The 14,668-nt window shown below is 36.8% G+C and overlaps 1 protein-coding gene across 1 annotated transcript in view; it reads right to left on the reverse strand.

Annotated features, from left to right (window-relative positions):
• Nucleotides 1–14,668, reverse strand: part of RAVER2 (ribonucleoprotein, PTB binding 2) — a 93,851-nt gene that overhangs the window by 53,392 nt on the left and 25,791 nt on the right. The window contains exons 2-4 of the mRNA XM_035018362.1: nucleotides 12,285–12,351; nucleotides 6,927–7,396; nucleotides 3,672–3,863 (exon numbers count right to left, since the gene is read on the reverse strand). Coding sequence (XP_034874253.1) covers nucleotides 3,672–3,863; nucleotides 6,927–7,396; nucleotides 12,285–12,351 — 729 coding nt within the window. The remainder of the gene's footprint in view (nucleotides 1–3,671; nucleotides 3,864–6,926; nucleotides 7,397–12,284; nucleotides 12,352–14,668) is intronic.

A 14,668-nucleotide genomic window follows, 5' to 3' on the forward strand; every position in this document is an offset into this window, starting at 1 on the left:
CAGTATTCCCTTGATTCCAAAATAAGTGATGGTACAAAAGATTTTACGCATTTTTCACTTATGAGCACATGTGCACATAACAAAATAAAATATTATCCAATCAAATCAAACAATGCACTGGAAAAAAATGTTATCAATTAGAGTTTATAACGGAATGATGGTTTAACATTAGGAAATCTATCAGTGTGATTCAGCACATGAATGGATTTAGGAAGAAATCACATGATTGTCTCAATAGTTACAGAAATACTTCGATAAATTTCAGTACCTATTCATGATTTTTTTTTAATCTCAGAAAACCAAGAATCTGTCGAAAGCATCAATGCAAATGCATTACTTTTAAGATTGAGAAACATTTAAGATTTCTCATCATCACTGATATTCAATCATGAAGGGCCCTGCACGCCATGCAAAGGAACCTGAACTTATGCAGGCATTAAAGAATATTAAGGAAGCAAATGATGCAATCTGATTTGAGGATGGAAAAGATCAGTCTCGAGGCACTGTGGAAGACGAATGGTAGTGGTGACTACACAAGAGATTATTTTCATTGTCTAGGTGAGAAAAGAGGAGATCCTGAGTAAAGTAACGAAGATGCTGACAAGCCTCAAGGACTGAAGAGATGTCAGGATGTGCAACTGAAAGGATTTGCTAATATTTTCAACATCTAGATTGAGTTGCTGATTCAGATAATTTTAGTTTGGGGGAACGGGTGCCAAATACAGAACACAGAATTGTACATGTATGTCACACATGTGTAGTGACATCAAGCCATGTCGGTGTTTGTTCTTCTCCAAGGGAGCAGAGTGCCCTGGTGCAGAGGTAGGCGACTGGATGGATTCAGAATTGTAAACTCAGCAAGTCCAGCCCAACATCACAGAACATAGAAAAGCAAGTTCCAGAGAAAAGAGAGTTTTCTTTTGGGAATGTTGAAATTGAACTACTTATAGAACATGAAGGTGGGATGCTTAATAATCATTTGGAAATACAGATTTTGTGCTAAGGGCAAATGGGTTCAAAAATAGGCACTTGCAAGTCATTGCTGATAGGCAGTAACTGGGGCTGTTGGAGTACACAAGGAGAAGAAAGTGAGAAAGCCAAATACACATGTCTACTGATACCAACCCTTAGGAAAAAAGAAGAAGTGGAAGGAACGGTTAGGCAGAAGAAGAATGGTGGGGTAGAATTCTAGAGTGGAGACTTTTAGAGAGACCAAGCAATAAAAGACTGAATAGCATCTATTCAACCTGAAGACGGAGAAATCTCTTATTAATCTTAATGAGAACAGGTTCATATGAATAGCGGAGGCAGAAACCACAGTGCATCAGGCTGAGAGAGAAATGAAGACATGATGAAAGGAAGTGGGGCCTAATTGTTCAAGAAGCTCCAGGGGTGAAGGAAGAGTAATATAAAGGTCAGTATGTAGAGAGCATTTGTTAAAGGAAAGGATCTGAACATGTTTATAAGCAGATGGGATGGAGCTAGGGTAGCAAGAAGTAGGCAGTAAGTAGAAAGGTAAGGATCAAGATCCTTGGAGATGGCAGACATGGTCATGAGCCCCAGCACTGGCAGGATGAGGCATGGCTCTTCCTCCAAGGAGGGGATCTTTGTCCATTTTGTTCACTGATGAATCATAAACATCTCTAACAGTGCCTAGCATGTAGTGGGTGCACAGTATGTATCTGTGGAATGAATGCTACAGAAGAGAAAAGGAAGTAAAAATAGGGACACAGGAGCACCTGGGTGGCACAGTAGATTAAGGGTCCGACTCTTGGTTTTGGCTCAGGTCGTGATCTCAGGGTCACGGGATCGAGCCCCACATTGGGCTCCATGCTCAGCTCAGAGTCTGCTTGAGTTTCTCTCTCTCCCTCCCCCTCTGCTCCTCCCCACCCACCCCCGCCATGCACACTCACACTCTCTCCCTCTCAAATAAATAAATAATCTTTTTTTTAAATATGGGGACATATTTGCTGGGGCAGTATGAGAAGAGTTGAATGAATGATCCAGCACATGACCTTTGTATTTCTAAACAGTAGGAGCCATGATCAGCTGACAGAAAGGACAAAGGCAGAAACAGAGTGAAGGTTCGAGATAGTTGCTGTAGAGAATGGAAAAGAGCAGCTGATGAGAGATGATGAGCTAAAGTTTTGCTGGGGACCAGGCATTAATGTATATTACACATGTGTAGTAGCACCAAGCCACGTAGGTATTTGTTTCTCTTCGAGAGGACACAGTGCCCTGGTGTAGAAGTAGGTGACTGCATGGATTCAGAATTCTAAACTCAGTGACTCTGGTCCAGCAGAGGCAATTTAACCAGAGGCACCATGTTGTCAGTCGAAGAGCTGAAGTTGTGACTCATGCAAGCAAGGGCAGGAGAATGACAGAACTGAAGAGGGGAAGGACAAACTACGAAAGAAGGGAGGAGGGATCCAGGGCCAGACGTAAGGTTAAAGAACAGGAAGAGAAGGGAAAGAGATGTGCAACCAAGAGCAATCTCCTCTCTTTTCCTCCCTCCTCAGTTCATCTACGAACCACTTTCAGACCAATGTCTTGATGGCTTAACTCTGATCCCATCACTACCTTGTTTATATACCTCAAAAGCTCCCCGCTGCTTACCAAATTCAATCTCCATTCCCCCGGTGCTCAATGGTCCTCTCGAATTGGCATCAACCTACCATTTCAGCATGCATCCCTTCCTACACTCCTCCACCTGCACCACTCACCTGCCTTGAAGCATGCGAATTTGCCTCATTCTACTGCTTGAAAGCTTTTGTTCAACTCACTCTACAGGTGTCAGATTTAGCAAGTAAAAATATAGGCTGCCCAGTTAAACTTGGGTTTCAGATAAAGAATAATTTTTTCAATATACTGTCTCATGCAAAATTTGTATTTAACTAGCAATCCTATCCTCTACTCCCAATACATTTCAAAATCACACTTTAATGTCACACACTCAAATGCCCTCCATCATGAAGTCTTCTTCCCTCATCCCTCAAAAGTGTATTCCTTTCGGGGCACCTGGGTGGCTCAGTCAGTTAAGCATCTGCCTTTGGCTCAGGTGGGATGAAGTCCTGCATCGGGCTCCCTGCTCCACAGGAAGCCTGCTTCTCCCTCTCCCACTCCCCCTGCTTGTGTTCCTGCTCTCGCTCTCTGTCAAATAAATAAAATCTTAAAAAAAAAAAAATTGTATTCCTTCCTTAGTTCAGTCAACAAGCATTTACCATGCTAAGTGCCTCGAGTCAAAACTGAACTTCCGGAATAGTCCCTATCTGCACGGAACTTCCACATGAAAGAGGCCCAGAGAGGAATAAGCAGATAGTTAACGATAGAGAAGTAGTAACAATGGGCCATGTGAGCAAAAACAAAGCACATGTCTTCCTGTATTTGCACTATGGATACTTATGAACACTTTGAAAAAAGAGACATGACACTCAAAATTTGGAACAGAACATTCCTTCAAAAAATTTACTTGGACAAACTTTACCAAATGCAATTTCTTCTTTTGTAATGACTCCTGGCTTGACATGACAGAGATACCATTTAGCCAATTCTTTCAAAGGAAGAATGTCTTTGTGTAATGGAAATATAATGAGAGCCCAATGAATGGTCAACTGGTTTGGATAGATTAAAATAGAATTTTTCTACATCCTAATAAAGAACGATAGACTTACCACACGTTGAGCTGCTATCAATGCTGCTAACGTACTTCGCCCTGGCGCTCCGGGGGCACAGAAGGAAACTTGGACTTTGCTTCCCTTGATGGTCATACCATCAGCTGCTTGCTGAACCTCTTCAGCATGCTCCGCAGTGTTATATTCAACCACTGCAAAGCCACCAACATAACTACCTTCATCCTGTGCAAGCTGATTTAATACATTTTGTTAAAAGAATTCTAATATTCAGTTAGAAATATTTATTTTCAGTATATAATTTTCAGATTCAAAAACAAATGTATCAGAGCATGATACTGGTGAAAATAATATATTCTTTCTCCCTAAAATTAAAAGTTTCCTAGTTGTGGGATGCCTGGCTGGCTCAGTTGGGAGAGCATGTGACTCTTGATCTTGGGGTCGTGAGTTTGAGCCCCAAGTTGGGTGTAGAAATTACTTTTTAAGTGAATAAACAAATAAATAAATAAAAATAAAAGTTCACTAGCTGTTTCTATACAGTCCTTCCTGAAGATGGGATGATAAACAAGATTCTGTCAAGTTTCTTTTTAATTCTTTGATTTTTCTATTTTAAAAGTCAAAGCAATTCCCAAAGAGGGAATATTATCATATTCCCTCTATATTAAGAAAGATGTGTAACTGATAATTTAGACACAGAAATATATGGAAACACAATAACAAACTTTCTTTAAAATAAATTTACCAGGTACATGGACAATGAAAGATACTGAACAATTATTTGACCACATATCTATGTAAATTAAAGTTTGTATTATCAAGAGAAGAAAAGTAGGAGGAACCATATTCAACTTTTAACTCAATAACTTGGGCAGATCTTAGGAATTTGGTCAAGTATTCCAACGCAAACCTTATTTGGGAAAACTGTGCCCCAGGTTTGTTAAAATGCCATATGCAGCACACCAGCTTTATTTCTGGATGTGCCCTAAATAAACTCCTGCAATGTAGAACTCGATTTATTTCCAGTCACCCACCTGTACGAGTGTAAAGGAAGATACTAAAGTCCTGGATCTGTAAAGACTGGTACAAAGAGCAAAAATAAGAACAAATAAGACACTAAAAAGTTTCTAAGTTTTGAATAGTCTGAATTATCTTAAACACATTCACGCAATAAACTGATAAATGTGATAAAATTCAGCATGGTATGTCTTTGAGAAGACACATCTACAACACTTGTTTGGATTTCACATCTCATAAGTTAATATTACAATTAAATAATTTCTCAGTCTTTTTAAATTTCTGCCTCTTATTTCTGAAGCTTTACTTTCTTGTATCGTTAGACCAAATTTCTATTTTTCCTTCACATTCTTCCTTCCTTTTTAAAACTGTCCTCAAATGTCTTTTCTTCCACAAAACTTTTTCCAAACACATGACAGAAAGGGAAAACATCTACCTCTTCCAAACACTTCTCCTCAACCCCATTCCTCTTATAATCCAAACCAGATATTAAAATCAGATTTGTAAAAGCCATCAGTCTTTGGTGTCCCTTGATCACAAGATCAGAGACTATCTTCAATATAGTCCATGTCAACCTACCAAGCAAAAGAGCCTGAATTTCATAGATCCACTGATAAAGGCATCATAAAGTTGTTTTATTAATCTTTTGAGAACTTTTGAAACATTATTATTCCTCGTTCATTATGATAGCTTTCATGCCTATACAAATTATAATACCATTTTAATTCTTTCAAAAGACAAAATCACCTAAGTCCACAGCATCAGTAGTTTTAAAGAGGAATATTTCAATTCAGTAGGAAAGCCATTCAAATATGTAATGGTCTGACTTCGGATCTAGTTAATTTTCCATTATTTTGAAACATTTTAATAGAAGCTAAATGGTCACTCACAAATAATATAACAAACATTTTTTCTACCCCTGGCAACCTAGATTAGAGAACCTCTCATGTACCTACCAACTCTGGGATTCATAATTCAAATACAAGTTGTGATAAATAGGTATTCCCCTCACATTTGCTTCAAAGGCCTCAACTACAGCTACAAAGAATTTTGTTTGACCACAGAATATCACTGTCTAATTTTACTATCCAAGAAAAGGATATGGATTAGATATCACCATCTATCACCTTTCAATAACTAACTGGGCAAAGATTTGATAAAAGCTCTGTCACAAAATTTTCTAATTTTATGATGCTCTTAGATGGTTTCTTTGATGCATATATTGGGATTGGAGGGGTAGAAATGTAAGAAAAAGATGGTAGCATTAATCTATTGTTTCTATATAGTTATATGTATTAAATATAGTTACATAGTTATGTATAATCTATATTATTTCTAAATAAAACAAATTTATATAAACATGATATGTAATACATTATAATTATATATAGTTATATATTATATATATGGCTGTGTGTGTGTGTGTGGAGATATATATATAACTTATATATATATAAAACTATAACAACTCTAAACTTTCTACTGTAATATTAGAGACTCAACAAATGTATGATTAAAGAAAAATGGTGGGGTGGTGGGGGCAGGGAATAGGGGGTAAGAAGAAAAGGAGCATGGGAGGAGAGAAGAGAGGGAAGGAAGAAGTTAAGGGAAGCAAGAGAGAAAAGAGTTCATCAGTTGCTACTGAACACCTACAAGGGAAGGAGCTTTATACAGTATATATTTTTGTTTATTTAGAATATATTTAATTTTACTGATCAAGTACATGAAAATTCTTACCAGTGTTGTCAGTTTTCAGGATCTTCTCTAAATGTCTCACCATGATCCCATTAACATAGAATTATACATTCTTTTTAAACTTCATAATACTTTCCTATCTTCCACTACATTATCTTTATACAGGATTTATAATTATTTGCTTGTCAGTATCTTCTACAAACTTGTAAGGTATTGAGAGAGTACGTTTCTATTCTCTGTATTTCTAACTTTTAGCAATATAGTGTCTGGCACAGAGAAGATAATAAGTAAAACTTGGATGGATGAATGGATCAATGGATGAAGGGCTCAACAAATGGATGGAACGAGGTGAATGAGTAAGTGATGGGTTTGCTAAGACATACTTAACTATATAATAATATAGGTTGACTCATCCACAAAAGGAATTGACTTAAAATTTAGAGTGACCTCAAAGTCTTCATCACAGACTAAAGAAGACTTAGATTATCCATTGTGATATTCACATAGGTATAATAAATTTGTGAGTGCATGTAGAATACATAGGCAGAAATTTTCAAATATTTCAAATGATACCTCAAGAATACATACCTGGCAAAACACAGGTTTATGTATATTGGAAAAAAATTGCAACAGCTCCTCTGAATCCCTGTAGTCACTAGGGAGTTTATTTATACAAAGGCACTTAGAATGAATGAGCTCTGCGGCCAATAGATTAACATCCATCCATTGTGCAAACAGAGCTGATGCTCCCAATTGTTTACCCAATAATTCCAATCTAGCCTTTGCAGCAAAGTCCTTTTTCATGTATTCCACAAATCCATAGCCTTTGGAATGGCCAGTAACTTCACTGTAGACTAGAAAACATCTCTCGATATTTCCATAAGCACGAACAAGTTCTTCAAACTCTTCTAATGTAAAAGAAGTGGGCAAGTTGGTAATACACAGCAAAGCATCTGTTGGCTGGAGCTGAACAATTAAGTCCTTTCCTCGAAAAGAATACTGATGAAACATCTGAATTGCATTCTGGGCTTGCTCCCCATTCAGTAAGGTAACAAAAGCTAGAAGATAACACAATGAAATAAATAATTTTCTAAGCCATTGTTTTCAAACTTTTTTGACTATGGTCCACAGTAAGGAACATATTTTTGGTCTGTGACTTGGTACACACATACACATTTCCAAAACAAAAGTATCAAGAACTAATACTCCTACCACATGCAATGCCCTCTCATATTTCTATACTATTTCATGGTGCTTTTTAATACTGACACTACCCACTTAACCAATTTCAAGACCAGTGACTCAAATTAAAGTATAGGAATTATATTAGGGGTTCCACGGGGTGCCTGGATGGCTCAGTTGGTTGGACGTCTGCCTTCCGCTTGGTTTGTGATCCCGGAGTTCCGGGATCAAGCCCTGCATCAGGCTCCCTGCTTCTCCCTCTGCCCCTCACCCCACTCATGTTCTCTCTCTCAAATAAATAAATAAAAATTTTTTAAAAAAAGGACTTCCACTATAAGATACTACAATGTTCTCTCTTGTTTTTTACTTTTACAATATTTTCAAACTACATATTTTATTTTTCCCAACTACATGTAATGCAAAATTTTGTGAAGTCTTAAAAATTTTCTTTCATATTGAAGCACCTAAATACATAAAGCAAATATTAACAGACACAAAGCGAGAAACTGACAGTAATACAATAACAGTTAGGGACTTTAACACCTCACTTACATCAATAGATAGATCATCCAGGCAGAAAATCAATAAGGAAACAGTGTCTTTGAATGACACATTAGAGCTGATGGACTTAACAGAGATATACAGAACATTCCATCCACAACCAACAGAGTACACATTCTTTCCAAGTTCATAGGGAACATTCTCCAGAATAAATCAAGTTTCAATAAATTCAGGAAAATTGAAATCCTATCACATACATTTTCTGATTACCATGGTATAAAACAAGAAATCAATCACAAGAAAAAAAATGCAAAAAACCCCCCCACAAACATGGAAGCTAAATAACATGCTACTAAACAGCCAATGGGTGAATAAAGAAACCAAAAAGGAAATTTTAAAATACATGAGAACAAATGAAAATAAAACCACAATGGTCCAAAATCTTTGGGTCACAGCAAAAGCAGCTCTAATAGGAAAATTTATAGGGATACAGACCTACCTCAAGAAACAAGAAATTCTCAAGCCGTCTAACCTAATACCTAAAGGTACTAGAAAAGGAAGAACAAACAAAGCCCAGAGCCAGCCTTCCTTCCAGAAGGAAGAAAATATTAAGATCAGAGCAGAAATAAATCAGGGACTAAAAGAAAAATAGAAAAGATCAATGAAACCAAGAGCTGGTTCTTTGAAAAGATAAAATTGTTCAACTTTTAACCAGATTCATCAAGAAAAAGAAGAGAGGATACAAATAAATAAAATCAGAAATGAAAGGGGAATTAACAACCAACACCATAGAAATATGAAAGATTATAGGAGAATACTACAAAAAATTATATGCCAACGAATTGGACAACCTAGAAGAAATGGATACATTTCTAGAAACATATCATTTTCTAAAATTCAATCAGGAAGAAATAGAAAATCTGAACAGACCAATTACTAGTAACAGTTGAGTTGGTAATCAAAAACGTCCAACAAACAGAAGTCCAGGACCAGACTGCTTTACAGGTTTATTCTACCTTTCATTTAAGCAAGAATTAATACTGATTGTCCTCAAACTATTTAAAAAAAATAGAAGAGGAAGGAAAGCTTCCAAATACATTCTATGAGGCCAGTATTATCCTGATACAAAAACGAGACAGAGATGCTATGAAAAAAGAAAATTACAGACCAATATTCCTGATGAACATAGATGCAAAAATCCTCAACAAAATATTAGCAAGTGTATTCAGCAATACACTGAAAGGATCATTCACCTAGATCAAGTGGGATTTATTCCAGGGATGCAGGGAGGTTCAGTAGTCACAAATCAATCAATGTGATAAACCACATTAACAAAACAAAGAATAAAAATCATACAATCATCTCAATAGATGCAGAAAAGGTATTTGACAAAATTCAACTTCTGCTCATGATAAAAACTGTCAACAAAGTGTGTTTAGGGGATACCTTAAGCTAAATAAAGGTCATTCATGAAAAACCCACAACTAACATCATACTCAATGGTAAAAAATGAAAGTTTTTTCTCTAAGATTAGAAACAAGACAATGATGTCCATTCTTTTTATTCAATGCAGTACTGCAAGTCCTAGCCACAGCAAATAGACAAGAAATAAAATTCATCCAAATTGGTAAGGAAGAAGTTAAACTGTCACTATTTGCAGATGACCTAAAGATTCCACCAAAAACTATTAGAATAAATGAATTCAGTAAAGCTGCAGGATTCAAAATTAATACACAGAAAACAATTGCCTTTCTGTACACTAATAATGAAGTAACAGGAAAGAAAAAGAAAACAATCCCATTTATAATTGCACCAAAAAGAATAAAATGCCTAGGAGTAAATTTAACCAAGCAGGTAAAAGACCTGTACTCTGAACACTATGACAATGATGAAATTGAAGATGGCACAAACAAATGGAAAGATATCTCCTGCTCCTGGACTGGAAGAACCAATACTGTCAAAATGCCCATACTACCCAGAGCTATCTGCAGATTTAATGCAATCTCTAACAAAATACGAACAATATTTTTCACAGAACTAGAACAAATAATCCTAAAATTTATATGGAACCTCAAAGGACCTCAAAAAGCCAAAGCAATCCTGAGAAAGAGGAACAAAGCTGGAGGCATCACAATCCCAGATTTCAAGATCTACTACAAAGCTGTGGTAATCAAAACAGTGTGGTACTGGCACAAAAACAGACAGATCAATGAAACAGAGAGCCCCCAAATAAACCTATACCTATATGGTCAACTAATCTATAACAAAGGAGGGAAGAATACATGGTGCTGGGAAAACTAGACAGCGACATGCAGAAGAATGAAACTGGATCAGTTTCTTACACCATACACAAAATACACTCAAAATGAACTAAAGACCTAAATGTGAGACCTGAACCCATAAAACTCCTAATGGTTGAAAAAAAAAAAAAGGCAATTATTTCTTGGACATCACCCTTAGCAACATATTTATGGATATGTCTCCTTAGGCAAGGGAAACAAAAGCAAAAATAAACTACTGAGCCTACACAAAAATAATATGCCCAGCAAAGGAGATCATCAACAAAACAAAAAGATAACCTAATGAATGGGAGAAGAGATTTGCAAATGATATATCTGATAAAGGGTTGATACCCCAAACACATAAATTTACACAACTTAGCACCAAAAAACAACAACAAAAACTCCCCAAAACCCCAAAAAACAAACCAATCTGATTAAAAAATAGGCAGAGGACCTGAATAGACATTTTTCCAAAGAAGACATAAAGATGGCCAACAGATACATGAAAAGATGCTCAACATCACTCATCATCAGGGAAATGCACATCAAAACCAGAATGAGGTATTACGTCACACCAGTCAGTATAGCTAGTATAAAGAAATAACAAGTGTTGATGAGGATGAGGAGAAAAGGGAACTCTTGTGAACTATGGATAGGAATGTAAATTAGTGCAGCCACTGTGGAAAACAGTATGGAAGTTCCTCAAAAAATTAAAATTAGTAATAGTCATAGTAATTCCACTACTGGGTATTTAATAAAAAAAATGAAAACATTAATTTGGAAAGATATATGCACCCCTGTTTACTGCACCATTATTTACAACAATTAAGGTATGGAAGCAACCCAATTGTCCATTAATGGATGAATGGATAAAGAAGATATGGTGTATATATACACAACAGAATATTACTTGGTCATAAAAAAGAATGAGATCTTGCCATTTGCAATCACATGGACAGACCCAGAAGGTGTAACGCTAAGTAAAGTAAGTCAGACAGAGGAAGACAAATACTATATGATTTCACTAATATGTGGAATCTAAAAAACAAATGAATAAACAAAAACAAAGAACAGGTACCTGACTGGCTCTGTTAGTAGAGTATGTGACTCTTGATCTAGGGGTCATGAGTTTGAGCCCCAGGTTGGGCATAGGCTTTACTTAAAAAAACAAAAACAAACAAATACAGAGAGCAAACTGGTTGCCTGAGGGGCTATGGGGGAGATGGATGAAATATATAAAGGAAATTAAGAGGTACAAACTGCCAGCTATGAAATAAGTGATGGAGATGAAAAGTACAGCATAGGGAAATACAGTCCATGACACTGTAATGCTGTATGGTGACAGATGGTGACTACATTTATTGTGGTGAGCACTGGGTAATGTATAGAATTGTGGAATCAATATGTTGTACACCTAAAGAAAAGTTATACACCTGAAATATAACACTGTATGTTAAATATACTTCAGTGACAAAACTGAAGGATACAAGCCTATAAAAATTTATTATATCATAACATATATTAGAAAATTCTTTATGAAAATAATGTCTCTAGTGACATACATATTAATTATTGTGATTATAATTTAGGATACTAATGTTATCTTCAGAAAATACATTGTGAGTAGCATTTATATGATTTTTTTTATTTTTTATTTTTTTAAAGATTTTATTTATTTATTTGAGACAGAGAGAATGAGAGACAGAGAGCATGAGAGGGAGGAGGGTCAGAGGGAGAAGCAGACTCCCTGCTGAGCAGGGAGCCCGATGCGGGACTCGATCCCGGGACTCCAGGATCATGACCTGAGCCGAAGGCCCAGTCGCTTAACCAACTGAGCCACCCAGGCGCCCGCATTTATATGATTTAATGCTTATGAATTTCAGAGATTATCTTAAGAATGAAAAGAGAGTAAAGTTTTTTGTTTAGTAATGCACACATTTAGAATCAAAATGAAACCAGGTGCTTAAAATTGAAATCTTACCTGTTCGCTTATTTCTGTCCACATAACAATACTTTAACTCATAGTCTTGTAATAAATCATGAACGTCCTGAAAGAGACAAAACATGAATTCAAATAAACCCACAAATGTGTGGATTTGTGTGGATAATCCAGCTGTACTATAGCCAACCACTACCACCACCACCTGCTGTGTGAAAAACCTTTCATGGATCTCGATTATTTGTTTAACTTAAAGGCATCCCAGACCACCAAATACGACATCAACCTACCTTCCTATTGTGTATTTCCCAGTACAGAACGTGCACATAGATCATGTTTCTGCTCAATGGGCATTCACTGTTTCACCAGGATGCCATGCACAATCCTCACTCTGAATCTCTACTGACGCTGATACCTTGACCTTGCATGGTGCAAAGATACCACGCTAAAGCTCCTAAACTTCACCTAAAATCGCATGCATCCTTTGAAATCCAGCTCAGATATTCTTTTTTTTTTTTTAAGATTTTATTTATTTTTCAACAGAGAGAGAGAGACAGCAAGAGAGGGAACACAAGCAGGGGGAGTGGGAGAGGGAGAAGCAGGCTTCCCGCGGAGCAGAGAGCCCGATGTGGGACTCAATCCCAGGACCCTGGGATCATGACCCGAGCCAAAGGCAGACACTTAACGACTGAGCCACCCAGGCGCCCTCAGATATTCTTTCATGAAGTTTTTTCCAATTTTATTTATTTATTCATTTATTTACTTACTTACTTATGATTGAGAGCGAAAGCACAAGTAGTTGGAGGGGTGGTTCTGGCAGAGAGAGAGGGAGAGAGAGAATCCCAAGCAAGCTCCATGCTCAGCATGGAGCCTAACGTGGGGCTCGATCTCATGACCCTGAGATCATGACCTGAGCTGAAATCAAGAGTCGGACACCCAACTGACTGAGCCACCCAGGCACCCCAAGTTTTTTCCAATTCTTTTCTGCGGGATAAGACCTCTACCACCTCTATGCTAACACTGGTCATACTTTATTTATACCTGTCTTACAGAAATAATATTAAACATTTCTCTTCGTATACAACACATACTGAGTTTTTAACAAGTAATACACTTGTAGATGCTGGAGTACCAGCAAAGAGAATTAATACAGGTAGACTGCAAACCTAGATATCCTTGGGTATGAAAACAATAACCACCACCAAGGTATGTATGTAATTCAATTTATGTCCCCTTGGCTCCCTAACGTGTTGAAACTGGCTTTCCTGTTCATTCTGCTTCCATTATTAACCCAGTCTGAACTCGTTTCTTCTGGTCTTTTACCCACCTGGGGTCCTAAAAAAGCAGATTTCTATTCCTAATCCTTCCTGTTAAATTGATAATACTTGAGTACAGGAACTATATTTCATATATCTGTTTATAACCTCTATTGCTCTGCAAATGCTAGGCACTCAAATATACACTAAAGTGAATCGAATTTTGTCACTGAGTTGATATTTGGACTTGGAAAATTTACTCATAATATACAACTGATGGAATTATTATTTTCTAAAGGAACTGGACTATCACATAGGTAGACATTCTGATCCTAGATTGGAAAGTTATAGCCAAATTGTTCTATCTTGCATATGAATAAATTAAACACACACACGTGTCAATATGTTAAGTTCACAACAGAAACTAACTCAATAAGAATTCTTATTATTGCCATTATTACAGTTAACTTTCATTTAGCTTTTATTAAGTACCAGAGCACTGAACTCACCCTTTTTTATTAAAAATCGGGAAATCAGGCCTGACACTGACAGGGCTCCCTGACAGAAAAGTGCATGCTCTTGACTCTTGGTCTTGGGATCATGAGTTCAAGCCCCATGTTGGGTGTAGAGATTACTTAAATAAACTTTTAAAAAAGGGTGGGGGCACCTGGGTGGCTCAGTAAAGAGCATGTGACTCTTGATCTCAGGGTTGCATGTTTGAGCCTCACGTTGGGTGTAGAGATTACTTAAAAATAAAATAAAAAAAAAAAAAAACACCTTTATAGAAAAATAAATAAATAAATAAAAATCAGAAAACCACAGCAGAGCAAAATCCAGTAACTTGCTGAGTGGAGATTCACCAGTCTGGCACCCTTAACCCCTATATCATACTACCATATATTCCTTCCAGAATTAACTAAAAATAGTATACTACCACTAATAGTTACAAACACAGTATCATTAGCGCCCTAATATGTGATCACATGGAAATGGAAAATAAATAAGTGGACAGTTACAAGTTGAGACATATTTTCCCCTTTAACACAATGCAAGGGGGAAAAGAATGATATAATAGACAAAGTATAAAAGCATAATGCTGGGGCGCCTGGATGGCTCAGTCATTAAGCTTCTGCCTTCGGCTCAGGTCATGATCCCAGGGTCCTGGGATCG

This window comes from Mirounga leonina, unplaced genomic scaffold (genome assembly GCF_011800145.1).
Source record: "Mirounga leonina isolate KUSES-001 unplaced genomic scaffold, KU_Mleo_1.0 Mir_173, whole genome shotgun sequence".
In the NCBI taxonomy this organism is placed as follows: Eukaryota; Metazoa; Chordata; class Mammalia; order Carnivora; family Phocidae; genus Mirounga; species Mirounga leonina.